We start from the raw sequence: 14,201 nt of genomic DNA, 5'->3' as shown, positions 1-14,201 counted from the left end.
TGTGCCTAGAGCCTGTGCTCCACAACAAGAGAAGCCACCATGATGAGAAGCCCATGCACCACAACAAAGAGTAACCCCTGCTCGCTGCAATTAGAGAAGGCCCATGCACAGCAACAAAGATGCAGTGCAACCAAAAATAAGTAAATTAAAAAAAAACAAAAACCACATGATCATCCCAATAGATGCAGAAAAAGCTTTCGACAAAATTCAACACCATTTATGATAAAAACTCTCCAGAAAGTGGGCATAGAGGGGAACCTACCTCACCATAATAAAGGCCATATATGACAAACCAACAGCAAACTTTATTCTCAATGGTGAAAAACTGAAAGCATTTCCTCTAAGATCAGGAGCAAGACAAGGGTGTCCACTCTCACCACTATTATTCAACACAGTCTTGGAAGTCTTAGCCACAGCAATCAGAGAAGAAAAAGAAATAAAAAGAATCCAAATCGGAAAAGAAGAAGTAAAACTGTCACTCTTTGCAGATGACATGATACTATACACAGAAAATCCTAAATATGTCACCAGAAAACTACTGGAGCCAATCAGTGAATTTAGTAAAGTCACAGGATACAAAATTAATCACAGAAATCTCTTGAATTCCTATACACTAACAATGAAAGATCAGAAAGAGAAATTAAGGAAACAATCCCATTTACCATTGCAACAAGAAAGAATAAAATACCTAGGAATAAACCTATCTAAGGAGGCAAAATACCTGTATGCAGAAAACTGTAAGATGTTGATGAAAGAAATCAAAGATGACACAAACAGATGGAGAGATATACCATGTTCTTGGATTGGAAGAATCAATACTGTGAAAATGACTATACTACCCAAAGCAATCTACAGATTCAATGCAATCCTTATCAAACTACCAATGGCATCTTTCATGGAACTAGAACAGAAAATTTTACAATTTGTTTAGAAGCACAAAAGACCCCGAATAGCCTAAGCAATCTTGAGAAAGAAAAATGGAGCTGGAAGAATCAGGCTCCCTGACTTCAGACTATACTACAAAGCTACAGTAATCAAGACAATATGGTACTGGCACAAAAACAGAAATATAGATCAATGGAACAGGATAGAAAGCCCAGAGATAAACCCACACACATATGGTCACCTAATCTGTGATGAAGGAGGCAAGAATATACAATGGAGAAGAGACAGCCTCTTCAATGAGTGGTGCTGGGAAAATTGGACAGCTACATGTAAAAGGATGAAATTAGAACACTCTAACACCATTCAGAAAAATAAACTCAAAATGCATTAAAGACCTGAATGTAAGGCCAGACACTATAAAACTCTTAGAGGAAAACATAGGCAGAACACTCTTTGACATAAATCACAGCAGGATCTTTTTTGACCCACCTCTTAGAGTAATTAAAATAAAAACAAAAATTAACAAATGGGACCTAATGAAACTTAAAAGCTTTTGCACAGCAAAGGAAACTGTAAACAAGACAAAAAGACAGCCCCCAGAATGGGAGAAAATATTTGCAAATGAAGCAATGGACAAAGGATTAATCTCCAAAATATACAAACAGCTCACACAGCTCAATATCCAAAACACAAACAACCCAATCAAAAAATGGGCAGAAGACCCAAATAGACTTTTCTCCAAAGAAGACCTACAGATGGCCAACAAACTCATGAAACAATGCTCAACATCACTAATTATTAGAGAAATTCAAATCAAAACTACCATGAAGTATTACCTCACACCTGTCAGAATGGCCACCATTTAAAAATCTACAAACAATAAATGCTGGAGAGGGTGTGGAGAAAAGGAAACTCTCTTGCACTGTTGGTGGAAATGTAAATTGATACAGCCTCTATGGAGAAAAGTATGGAGCTTCCTTAAAAAATTAAAAATAGAACTACCATATGACCCAGCAATCCCACTACTGGGCATATACCCAGAGAAAGCCATAATTCTAAAAGACGCATGTACCCCGGTGTTCACTGCAGCACTATTTACAATAGCCAGGACATGAACACAACCTAAATGTCCATCAACAGGAATGGATAAAGAAGATGTGATACATCACATTGTATGGAATATTACTCAGCCATAAAAAGGAACGAAATTGGGTCATTGGTAGAGACGTGGATGGACCTAGAGACTGTCATACAGAGTGAAGTAAGTCAGAAAGAGAAAAACAAATATCGTGTATTAACGCATATATGTGGAATCTAGAAAAATGGTACAGATGATCTTATTTGCAAAACAGAAACAGAGACACAGACAGAGAACAAACGTATGGATACCAAGGGGGGAAGGGAGGGGGCGGAATTAATTGGGAGATTGGAGTTGACATATATACACTGTTGATATAATGTATAAAATAGGTAACTAGGGCTTCCCTGGTGGTGCAGTGGTTGAGAGTCCGCCTGCCGATGCAGGGGACACGGGTTCCTGCCCCGGTCTGGGAAGATCCCATGTGCTGTGGAGCAGCTCGGCCCGTGGGCCATGGCCGCTGAGCCTGCGCGTCCAGAGCCTGTGCTCCACAACGGGAGAGGCCACAACAGTGAGAGGCCCGCGTACAGCAAAAAAAAAAAAGATAGGTAACTAATGAGAACCTACTGTATAGCTCAGGGAACTCTACTCAGTGCTCTGTGGTGACCTAAATGTGAAGGAAATCCAAAAAAGAGGGGATATATGTATATGTTCAGCTGATTCACTTTGCTTTACAGTAGAAACTAAACGTTGTAAAGCAACTATACTCTAATACAAATTAATTAAAAAACAAAACAAAAAACAAACAAACAGGGCTTCCCTGGTGGCGCAGTGGTTGAGAGTCTGCCTGCCGATGCAGGGGATACGGGTTCGTGCCCCAGTCTGGGAGGATCCCACGTGCCGCGGGGCAGCTGGGCCCGTGGGCCATGGCCGCTGGGCCTGCGCGACCGGAGCCTGTGCTCCGCAACGGGAGAGGCCACAGCAGTGAGAGGCCCGCATACCAAAAAAAAACAAAAAGCAAACAAACAAAAAAACAAACAAAAAACAAAAGTGGAGTGGAGCTTTAGTGAATAGCTTCTTTCAACACTCACATTGTGTTACAAACTTAAACTGTGTTTCCTACTTTAGCATTCTAATCATTCCATGAGATGAGTCCTTTTATATTTTGTTTGGGGAAAAATAAATTAAAATTTTAAAGTGTAAAGAAAAAGGCATAAGGATTAAAAAGAAAGCAAAATATATGGAAATACAGTTGTTGAAGTATTTTTAAATATTTGTGATATAAAAATGCATAGAATTCCCTATTAACAAATTAATATTAAACCTAAAAAAAAAAAGACCCAACTCAAATGTCACTTCCTCCATGAAGACTATCCAGATAATCCAAGTAAGAAGTGATCTTTGCCTTCTCGTTTTTTTGTTTTTCTGACTCTGACCCTGACCCTGACTGCCTTCTCATAATTTTGGTTGCACCACATTTATGGTCTTATCACAAATGGTCTTCAATTATAGTTTTTTGTTTACTTACCTTCCCTGCTAGAATAAAGGATCCTTGAATGAGGACAATTTGTTGTTCACTACTGTATCTCCCTTCTTCCCCATTCTCTTGCATGTATACAGACCTCATAAATATTCATTAAATGAACAAATGAAGGAAAACTAAATAAACAATCAAATGAAAGATGAGACTTCAGGTTTGATTATATTTTGAACAAGACTCCAAGCCTCACTAAGAGCTCCAACTCTCTATTTAAAAAAAAAAAAAAAAAGGTAAATCGCTTCAATTGCAAGTATCAGTTGACCTTTGCCTCTTGAGGACTGTTTCTGAAACCAAATGCAGAGTGTGATTCCCTGTACGGTATGTGGGAAGCTGACTATGAAGCTCACGACGGGTGGATTGAAGAGCATGATGAGGTCTCAGAATGCTGTAGTGACAAGAAGCCGATTGGAAAATGGGTAGGGGATTTTCCTGTTGTGGATGATGTGAAAACATGAGCAAAGCAAACAAGCTGTGTTAGAAGTGTTTTATAAGCCTCCTCTGTGTCCATTTCTAAAAGGACAAGCAGTCGATTCTGGAGATAAAGGAGGTCATTTTTTCCCAGCCATTGCAGCCCTTTGGGGATGGACTCTGCTTCAGTAATAGCACCATTCCTTTTGTAATAATAGCCCTGCTGCTTGGGCAGCAGCATTCAGGGAAGTACTGTTTGCCAGGTTCCTAGTCCTCCTCGTAGGAAAGGACCATCTGCTCCTGGCATAGCAAAGGTGCCCAGCCAGAGACGAGCAGAGACTGTGCCAGGCGGGAGACCTGGAGCAACTGATGGAGTGAGTCAGAGTGGCTCTCACACCAAGGCCTAACCACAATAGTTATTTATCACAGTAGAGCTATTTTAGGTATGCTCAAAACCATGTGAAGCACTGTGGGTTACACAAATGTATAGAAGACACTATCATTGCCCTGGATAAGCTTAAAACTGTGGGGGGCATTTTATATGCTTTCTTTTGAATAAATTCCTCTTTTATATAAACTTACGAGAGACAATGAACATGTGAAGAAACTAAGAAAACTTCTATAGCTGAATATAAATATTTATATTGAAGGGATTCAGGTCATAGTGAGATGGAGTTAGGGGCAGGATTTTTGAAGAAAAGAGTAACTAGCTTTTTTGGCTTTTTCCTGGTGAAAATTGGGGAAATGACGAGAAGTGGCCAAAGAAAAAAGTTCTTAAGAACTTTTATCCAGCCTTAGTTACCAGGAGAGACTAGATTGGAAGGTACATAGATAGGAAGATGACTAAGAGCTTATCGCTGCACGAATCCAGCTGTGAAATGGGGATGGTGGTTAACATGGGAACGGAAAAAACAGGTTGAATTTGAGAGTCATTGAAGAGAAAGGACCAAGAGACCTTGGTAACCAAGAGGATGCTTACAAAGTACTGACTGTTTCACAGATAATACACAAAGGCCACATCAAATCAATGACCGTGGGGATGTAGGGGAAGGCAGGAGTAGTGAAACTGAGGCAAAGATTGGTAAGTGGCTTTCCAAGGGTAAAACGTGCCTCTGCAGGAAGAAGGATGTTCTGAGAAAATCGAATGTCGTTCCTATTAACTAGTTTATGTTGTCCTAATAATCCCCCCGCGTTCTTTTTGGTTAAAGATTCTTTGTCATCGAACTCCCAACCTCCATGACACTGATCTTTCCTCTTAAACTGGCACATTTCCCTCTTGCTGGAACAGGTGACAGTGTACTCAGCACTCCTCCCTGTTGTCATCTTCCTCCTGAACAAACACAATAGCCAGATGAGGAAGCAGTGAGATGTTCCTTCCTCACTCTTCTTCAGGTACTACAGTTTTACTTTCCAGTAGAACTCACCCTTGATGGTTCTGATAAAGTGTTTATGAGTCTTTTACTGCATGGAATTGTTGTGTTCACTTAGGGTTTATGTCAGACTGGTTTAAATGGTTCACTGTAAATTCTTCAGTTCTTTTAGGTTTTTGCTAGTCTTTGCTGAATGACTTGTTTCCCTTCCCCAGCTCTTGATCTTCCCACAAGATACAAATGAGTCAACAGAATCTTCATCAAAAAGAAAGAGAAAGACAAATACCGTATGCTAACACATATATATGGAATTTAAGAAAAAAAAATGTCTTGAAGAACCTAGGGGTAAGACAGGAATAAAGACACAGACCTACTAGAGAATGGACTTGAGGATATGGGGAGGGGGAAGGGTAAGCTGTGACAAAGTGCGAGAGAGGCATGGACATATATACACTACGAAATGTAAGGTAGATAGCTAGCAGGAAACAACCGCATAGCAAAGGGAGATCAGCTCGGTGCTTTGCGACAGCCTGGAGGGGTGGGATAGGGAGGGTGGGAGGGAGGGAGACGCAAGAGGGAAGAGATATGGGAACATATGTATATGTATAACTGATTCACTTTGTTATAAGCAGAAACTTACACACCATTGTAAAGCAATTATACTTCAATAAAGATGTAAAAAAAAAAAGAATTATGCTCCTATTGTCCTCCAGTATCTGTAGAAAGAAGTGTGAAAAATTAAGTGGTAATTAAACATAAAACAAGTGTTTTGTTTTCACCCTCAGTTTGTTTTTTGCTTGCTTGAGTCGTCTGCTCAGGAAATGGCCTTTCAGCTAAGTGGGTTTTTGAGGTTTGGTTATTTCACGGTTTTTCTATATCCTTTGGGTTTAGAGTGGAACAGAATCCTAAGCATTGCTGCTTGCTTTTAAAGATCTGCACTTCTGCTAAGACACTATTTTCAGATCCTCATATGTTGGATCTCAGCAAGTTTTTCTTTCTTACCTAATATCTATCTCCATCTTATCCCTCCCTAAGTTGAGAATAAACTTAGAGAGAGATTGTTCTGAAATATAGGCTTGAGGAAAGTAGACTTGAATTTTATTTTATTAGCTATCCTTTTGTTTATTCATTAGTAAATTTCTTGTTTTGATGGAAGTGAAGTCATTCTAAGGTGACAGATTATGAAACTATATGTCTTTTAGTTGTCCAAATATAGAAAATCACTTTCCTTTTAGGGTTATGCTTTGCTACTTTGCAAATAAGTTTGGAATATTTTAATTTTTATCAGTAATTAAGTCTATATCTTAGTCCTGAGATGCCTTATAAACTGGTTAAGAGTGTTTTTCACCATGTTCTGGCTTGTTCATTATTGTATATGCAGCCCTTAACATAGTACTTAGCATTCAGGGGATACTCAATAAATTTGTTGAACAAATTAATGCATTATTGTAGGTCTTTTTCTAATTAAAACTGGCATAATAATTTTAAAAGAAGAACTTAAAAAAAATCTTTAATCCCAACCCTTCTGCAATTGATTCTGTTTTGCATCTTTTAGTCTTCATTTAACAATGCGCGTACTTTTACATGGTTTTGGTTATTGTGAACTTGAAATTTTGTGTTTAAAAATTTTTTCCCATATTTTGTGCTTTTAAAAAGCCAAATTAAATTGCATTATTTAGAGCAGCAAGAAATTCTCCTAAATTTAATGATAGTTAGGAATAGTTTGAGAACTACTATTCTACTCTCATCAAATATTGTTGAGGATATGGTTCATTTTAATTTATTATGTGGATCGGGATTGAAATTCTTCATTGGCTTCACACTGCTTATAAGCAAGATACCTCATGACCTTCCCTTCCCTGTGGTAAGGTTCAATGAAGTAGATGCAGCCAAAGATGTTCAGAATCATTTCCTAAAGGAAGTTTGAATAATGTTGCAAAACAGAAAGGATTGCTCATAGCAAATAGAGGAAGTTCTAACAGCACATTTCCAAATTTTCTTCATGACTATCTCAGACTAATTTTGTTCTCGTATTTATTGAACTTCTGTCCTCGAACAGAGGTGTTATGCTGATTTTTGTCTCGTTCTCACACCAAATGAGACACGCTTGGGTAGGTTTGTACCCATTGGGGAGGGAACTTATGCAAGCTGAGATTTGCAAGCTTTTTCTAGAACAGCCTCGCTATCAGGGCCCAAATGCTACATGCAGAGTGTGGCTTCCAGAAACAATGGCCTTTCCTGAGGCTTTGGTTGAAGAGTAGAAATACCTTCTCTAGAAATAGTTCTTCAGGCTTTCTGCCCTAAAAGGTGTATTGTTGCCAGCTAGGTGGTTGATTTTACTCTTTTTCTGTTCCTCCATATTTTACTAGCATTACATACAGGGGATTTTATGCCAGATTCCTGGTCAGGTGCTCTTCTTGGGGGCCACTGTGCCCCTGGATCCCATATAGACCAAGTGCTCTCAGTTTTTATAGCCAGAACCCAAATGAAGCTCAAAGAGTACTGGAAGGTGGGGGTGGGGTCCTGAAATCACACTTCCCTTAATGGAGGTTAGCACTTCCCCAGCTCTGGGAGAAACCCAGACTCTCAGAAGCAGCTGACTTTGCTTCATCCAAGAGAGAGTTAGGTCTATATGGCAGAATCAAAAGTTCTAAATAAAAATGCCTTCTCTGATGAACAGAAGTTTGCCACCGATCACACTGACAAGAAACCTTTTAGAAGATGTCTTAACTCCAAACAGTGTCTCCAAACTGGGCCTAAATGAACTTTTACAGAGTTCATTTGGGACATGAGGAAACAGAAGGTGTCAGCAGGGCCTTTGTGCTCATTGGGGATATGGGGAGAGGCAGAACCATCCATGAGACCTGTAATTCTACCTTTTCCCTAGGAAGCAAGAAAAATTGTGAACTTTGCTTAAGGGTGATGGAGTGGAATAGTCTCAGAGCTAAGCAGCCCACACACACATTACATTCTGGCTAGCCTCTTGTTTGTTAAAAACTTGAATGGCAACCAGGTTCCTTTCCTGACAAGGAAGGCGCTAGGGCCCAGGAGTTAGGTGCTGGCTTTGTTGTGTGACCACAGAGTCTGGTTACGTACTAATTTCCTCTAGGGCTTGAGATGAAGTCAGTAAACCACAACCTTCAACATGCTCTGCTCAGGTGGCAGCAGTGGCTTCTCAGTGCTGTCTCGGCCATGACACACATCTAATATGCCCTCCCTTAAACCACTTGTAGACTGTCTGTCTTGCCCTGCAGCATGGACCAAAGAGAGATTCTGCAGAAGTTCCTGGATGAGGCCCAAAACAAGAAAAGTAACAAAGAGGAGTTTGCCAATGAATTTCTGGTAAGTCCTATGTGTGACATTCTCAGGGTAGTTACGTAGACTGTTCGATGACAGTGGTCCAACTCTCCTAGACCAACTTGCTCTTGGGATAAACTGACCTTTCAGGGGAAGAAGGTAACCTAAAAGTTTAACTTCTCTAAGTGATTTTTGTGTATTTTAGATGTTCTCTCCAAAATATAGTTTTAAATATTTTGTTTGCTAGTTCTTAGAGTTTGACTAGGAATCCTACAGATGATATACAAAATTCCAGTTGTATAAATCTAATATTAATTGAATATCTGTAGTTCCCAGGTATCTGAGTTGTGGTATAGGCTTCAAATGACTAATTTTAATTAATATAAAGAGGAAAGAGATCAAGATTAACTTTTTATGCTTTTAGCCTCCCGTGGGTTCCATTTGGATAACAAAAACTCTTGAAGAGCACCGAAACTACTTTCTGCCATATTTCTTTTTTCTTTTTTTTTTATGAAGAAAAAAATATGAAAACATGAGTGTTTGCAGTAACAGGGTTTCCTTAATCTTCTTTTGCTTGGAGGGGTGGAATGGCTAGGATGGGGAGTAGAGAAAAGTGAGGGATGGAAAGAAACATAAGCACAAGGTAGCCTGGGGTCAACTGGATTTGATTACCCAGAGGAACACTGCATCTCCTCTGGGGGGAACGGTGCTTACTGATGCAGTGACAGCTGGGTAGGACTCACTCATCCTATAACCCAGCACATCAGATGACGTAGGATGTCTGATTGTACCTATCATGTATTTGGGAATACTTCCAGCTGGTGTTTCAGAGTTATAAGAACTTCAAACTTTACCTTTTCAGCTATGAGGAAATGGGAAAAATAAGGGAATTTAAATATAAAATCTGAAATTAAATCATGACAGTGTCATCAACCAAATTATCAACTACTTGCCATGTTCCTTAATCTCACCAAGTCTCTGTTTCCTGCCTTCTGAAATGGGGATCGTAATGAATTTCCTACCTCTCTACACAAGCTTATTGTGATGACTAAATATCAATAATCCTTAAATGTGGTCATTCATTCAGTAATATTTATTGAGCACCTTCTATGTACCAAGTTTAGTTTTAGGCACTGAGGATATAGCAGTGAACAAAATAAGAACCTTTTTGCCCTCATGGAGCTAACATTCTGGTACCAGATAGTAGATGTGAAAACACTCTGTAAAGTCCCGAGTGATTAGATGTTATGATTGAGTGATTGCATATTATGGTAGAAACCCCTGTGTCAGCTCAACTTGGATAATGCCGTGGTGTCATGAAAAATGCACTCTAGTTGCCACTAGCCAGGCAGTCTTAGTCCTTCTAAGTAGAGTTAGCAGGGAGGGAGGGAAAGTAGAAAGCATGGCCTATGTGTCTTAGACGTGTGCCTTCCCCTGGGCTATATGTCCTGAGCCAGATTCCCCCAATGCAGAGAGGTAAAAAGTGAGGTGAGGGGGCAGTGGCAGCCTCTGTTATTTTGGTTGTGTTTTTAAAAATAATATAGACTACATCCCTAATATTTTACCTTTTCTTAGCTCAGTCATTAGTCTTTCACCAAAATATAGCAGCTACCTCACCTCCTGTTTTCTCTGCCTCTAGCCTTGCCCCACCTTCAATCAATTTTCTGTTTAACAGCCAAGTGATCTTTTAATACTACAGGTCTGGTTATTTCTTCCCTGCTTAAAAACCTTTTATAGTTTGTATTTTTTCCAGCTGTTTAAAACTGTGAACTATAATATGCATTGAGAAAAGTACATAAAATGTAAGTATAACTGTAAAGCCGCCATCACCCAGGTCAAGGGATAGAACATTGTCAGCCCCAGAAGACCTCTACATGTCCCTTTCCCATCAGGTCCTCATCCCCACGCCCACCCTGTCCTGCCCTGCCGAGGAATGATCACTATCCTGACTTTTATATTAATCACTTCCTTGCTTTTCTAGCTCCTAATTCTAAGGACCTTGTTTTTGGGTGGTGATTAAGTGGAACCTCACTGTTCACTGACTCATGTCCTCCAGTGGAAAAACAGAGTCTTTCCCTCAGCCCCACCTAAAGGTTCAGCTGAAATACAAGAGAGAGTAGCTTTGGGGGAGTTGGGGAGCAGTGAATGAGGCCAGGCTACTTGCTTGGTATTCACAAGGTGAATACCACCCTTAAACTGGAAGGCTTTCCACCTGGTCATATACCACATTCCACCTTCAGCCCTTAATATCTTCTCCCAGGATTTGATGTTTCTGAGGTTTGAGGGCTGATTCTGTGACACAAGGCCACTGCTGGCCTGAATGGTGGTGCCTCTGTGGGAATTATCAAAAGTCATCTCTACTTACAGGTAGACATTCTGTACACCCTGCCCCGCCACTGAGTCCATGGCTTAGATTTCAGTCCTCACTTCCCCCTTGGCCAAGTATCTTTGTGCAGAGCACAAAGCCCTACTATGATAGCTAGAGCCAATACCATGCTGCTTTGGTCTTTTCCCAATGCCAAGACTAAACTCAATAATTCTTCTGTAGTTGAAACTGCCACTGACCACTCCTATAAGGTTTTCATGCATACATTCAAATATTTATTGAGTGCGTACTATGTGCAAAGCATTGTGCTAGATGCTGGTTCTGCAGTGCAATACTCCATGCTTTGGGGGAGCTTATCTTCTAAGACATTAGAGGACGTCTTAGAGAGACAGACATTAAACAACCAATTACTCTATTAAATATTTAATTATAACTGTGATAGTCTTGGTGGGGTGTCAAGGAAGCATCACATTCATTATCTTATTTATTACTCATTTTAAAAAAACCCTAGGGCTTCTCTGGTGGCGCAGTGGTTGAGAGTCCGCCTGCCGATGCAGGGGACTCGGGTTCGTGCCCCGGTCCGGGAAGATCCCACATGCCGCGGAGCAGCTGAGCCCGTGAGCCATGGCCGCTGAGCCTGTGCTCCGCAACGGGAGAGGCCACAACAGTGAGAGGCCCGCATAGTGCAAAAAAAAAAACCCCAAAACAAAAAACCCTATGAGGTAGTTCTGATCTCTGACTTACAGATAAGGAAACTGAGGCTCTGAGAGGGTAAATAATTGGCCTAAGCTCACTCAGCTGTTCAGCCATAGACATGAAATTTAACCTGGATCTGTCATCTCAGAGCCTGTGAAATTAATCCCTATGCAATAATGTCTTGCTTAAGCCACTAACTGTAGTCCCTCGAAGGGCCTAGCATGAGGGTAAGTCTCTAGTTAGCATAGTTTCTATACAGCAGAAATAGCAGTGTGCAACCACACTATGGAAAATTTCTTAAAGTACTTTAAGAAAATAAAGCCTTATTGTTTTTTTAATAAAATAATATTATTGCAAGGTAAAATAAATTCACCATAGTACCAACATCCCAACAAATACAGTTTTGGGGGGTGTAGAAATTCTAGTTTTTGTCCATTTATATTGATAGGATGCCTTTTATATTGCTGTAATTATAAGCATAGCTAAAATTTTGTATCCTCATATTTTCACTTAGCATTGTAACAAAACTATCATGTTGGTTAAAATCGATATTAATGACTTTTCATGCAGGATAGTATGATGAAAATATAATAATCAAAGTAATAGCTAACACTTCTATATCTCTTATAGAAACTGTTCTAAACCCTTTTGTATGTCAACTCATTTAATCTATTGAGGAAGGCACTGTTATCATCTCCATTTTAAGGATGAGGAAAATGAGACACAGAGAAGTTAACTGACTCACTCAGGGTCACATAACCAGTAAGTGGTGGAACTGAGTTTCCAGTTCCGGCAGTCTTGCTTTACCATCTGTACTTGTAACAACTTTGGAGTCATATAAATCTGGGTTTAAATTTTCCTTCTGCCTATAATTAGCTATGTGACCTTGAACAGAGTAACTAAAAAGTGGTAACAAATAATATTCACTTTGTAGAATTGCTGTGAAGATAAAAGAATGAATATATAAAATGCCTGACATGTAGTAGGCACCCAAATAAGTTAATTATTTCTCTATTTTTGGAAACAGGTTATTTCTCATTTTTCCTGATTATTGATAAAACTGCAATGAATGTTTCCATGTGGTTTCCCCCTTCCTTTGGGATTATATCCTGGGGCTAGATCCCCACAAGTGTTATTGTTCCTGGACCAAAGAGTATTAGCATCTAATTGGTTAAGTTTTGCCAAATATATTTCCAACAGAGTTTTTAAAACTTGAGATATCTGAATTTATCGTCTTCTTTACCACCTTGATAGTCTCAATTTAATATCTAAAAAAGATAGTAATAGGTAAAATTTTTGACTGCCTATCATATCCTAGGCAATCTAAGTGGTTTACCATATATGATCTTAATCACTACAACGACCCCAGGAGGCAAGCATTATCTTCATTTTACCCATGAAGTGGCAAAACCAGGATTTGAAACTCCGGTATGTTTGATTCCAAAGCCTCTTAGCCACGATACTTAAACTGCATCAAGCAAAATCATAGCATGTTTTATTTTTCTAATTTAATTAGTGTCAAATTGTACTTTGTTATGTTAATTTGATTTATTTGATTTCTGAGCCTGCCAATTTTCCGTGACTATTTTCAATCTGCATTTCCTCATATGAACTTTCGGTTCATGTACTTTCCACAATAGCTAATCATGGAACCATGTTCCAGACTCTGTGCTTGAGTGCTTCACGAACAGAACCTCATCTAATTCCCAAAGAGCCCTTTATAATGAATGGCTAACAAAGTCCCACACGGACCAGCAGCTGAGTGCTTTTCCAGCTTCTTACAGCATGTTCATTTTCTTGTCCTTGTCATGCTTCCTCTGCCACAGGACTTTGCACACGTGCTGTTACCTCTACCTTGAATATTCCCCCATACTCCTCTTCACCTAGTTAACACTTCATAATTCTTCAGATAACGGTTTGCTGGCCGCTTTCCCAGAGAAGCCTTCCTTGACCTCCCTAAATATATCGAGTAAGTTCTCAGCACCATGTGTCATTTTTTAAAAGCTTCTTCTTCCCCCAACCTCACCCCAGCTGAATTGAAGGTATTCATAGCACTCATTACAGTTCCAGTTTTATATTTATTTGTCTGATTATTTGATTAATGTCTGCTTTCCCATCGGATTGTAGCTCCACAAAGACAAGGCTCAGATTTAGTTCTTATCTTGATATCCTCAGCATCCAGCATAGTATTTGCTGTGTAGTAGACACTGAGGGTCAGAGAAATTAAACAACTTACCTAAGGTCATGGATTTCATAAGTGGTAGAACTCAGATTCGAAATAAAGCTGTTTAACTTTTGAGCTTGTGCTCTTGGTCCCCGCCCGCCACCCTGCTCTATTGCTTCCAATTTATCCATTGGTCTTAAACTTAAAAAAATCATAGAATATAACATATACACAGAAAAGTGCTTTAAACGCAAACATAAAATTTAACAATTAGTAATAAAGCAGGCATCTATATAAGCATCACTCAGATCAAGAAGTAGAACATTACCCACACCCCAGAAAACCCTTGGGTGTCCTTCCAGATCACAACTTCCCCCAACTCCCACCTGACTAGAGGTAAACACTATCATGAGATTACTTTTTTCTTTGTTTTTCAG

At 39.5% G+C, this 14,201-nt stretch overlaps 1 protein-coding gene across 4 annotated transcripts in view; it reads left to right on the top strand.

The window, feature by feature from the left end:
• The first annotated feature begins 8,419 nt into the window (after positions 1 to 8,419).
• Positions 8,420 to 14,201, top strand: part of PTPN22 (protein tyrosine phosphatase non-receptor type 22) — a 50,796-nt gene continuing 45,014 nt past the window's right edge. For all 4 annotated transcript variants that reach the window (XM_024764813.1, XM_024764812.1, XM_024764816.1 and 1 more), the window contains exon 1: positions 8,420 to 8,623. In XM_024764813.1, coding sequence (XP_024620581.1) covers positions 8,537 to 8,623 — 87 coding nt within the window. In that variant the 5' untranslated portion in view covers positions 8,420 to 8,536. The remainder of the gene's footprint in view (positions 8,624 to 14,201) is intronic.

Source organism: Neophocaena asiaeorientalis, unplaced genomic scaffold (genome assembly GCF_003031525.2).
Source record: "Neophocaena asiaeorientalis asiaeorientalis breed wild unplaced genomic scaffold, Neophocaena_asiaeorientalis_V1.1 scaffold62, whole genome shotgun sequence".
NCBI lineage: Eukaryota > Metazoa > Chordata > Mammalia > Artiodactyla > Phocoenidae > Neophocaena > Neophocaena asiaeorientalis.
This window is presented reverse-complemented; position numbering and strand designations above follow the sequence as displayed.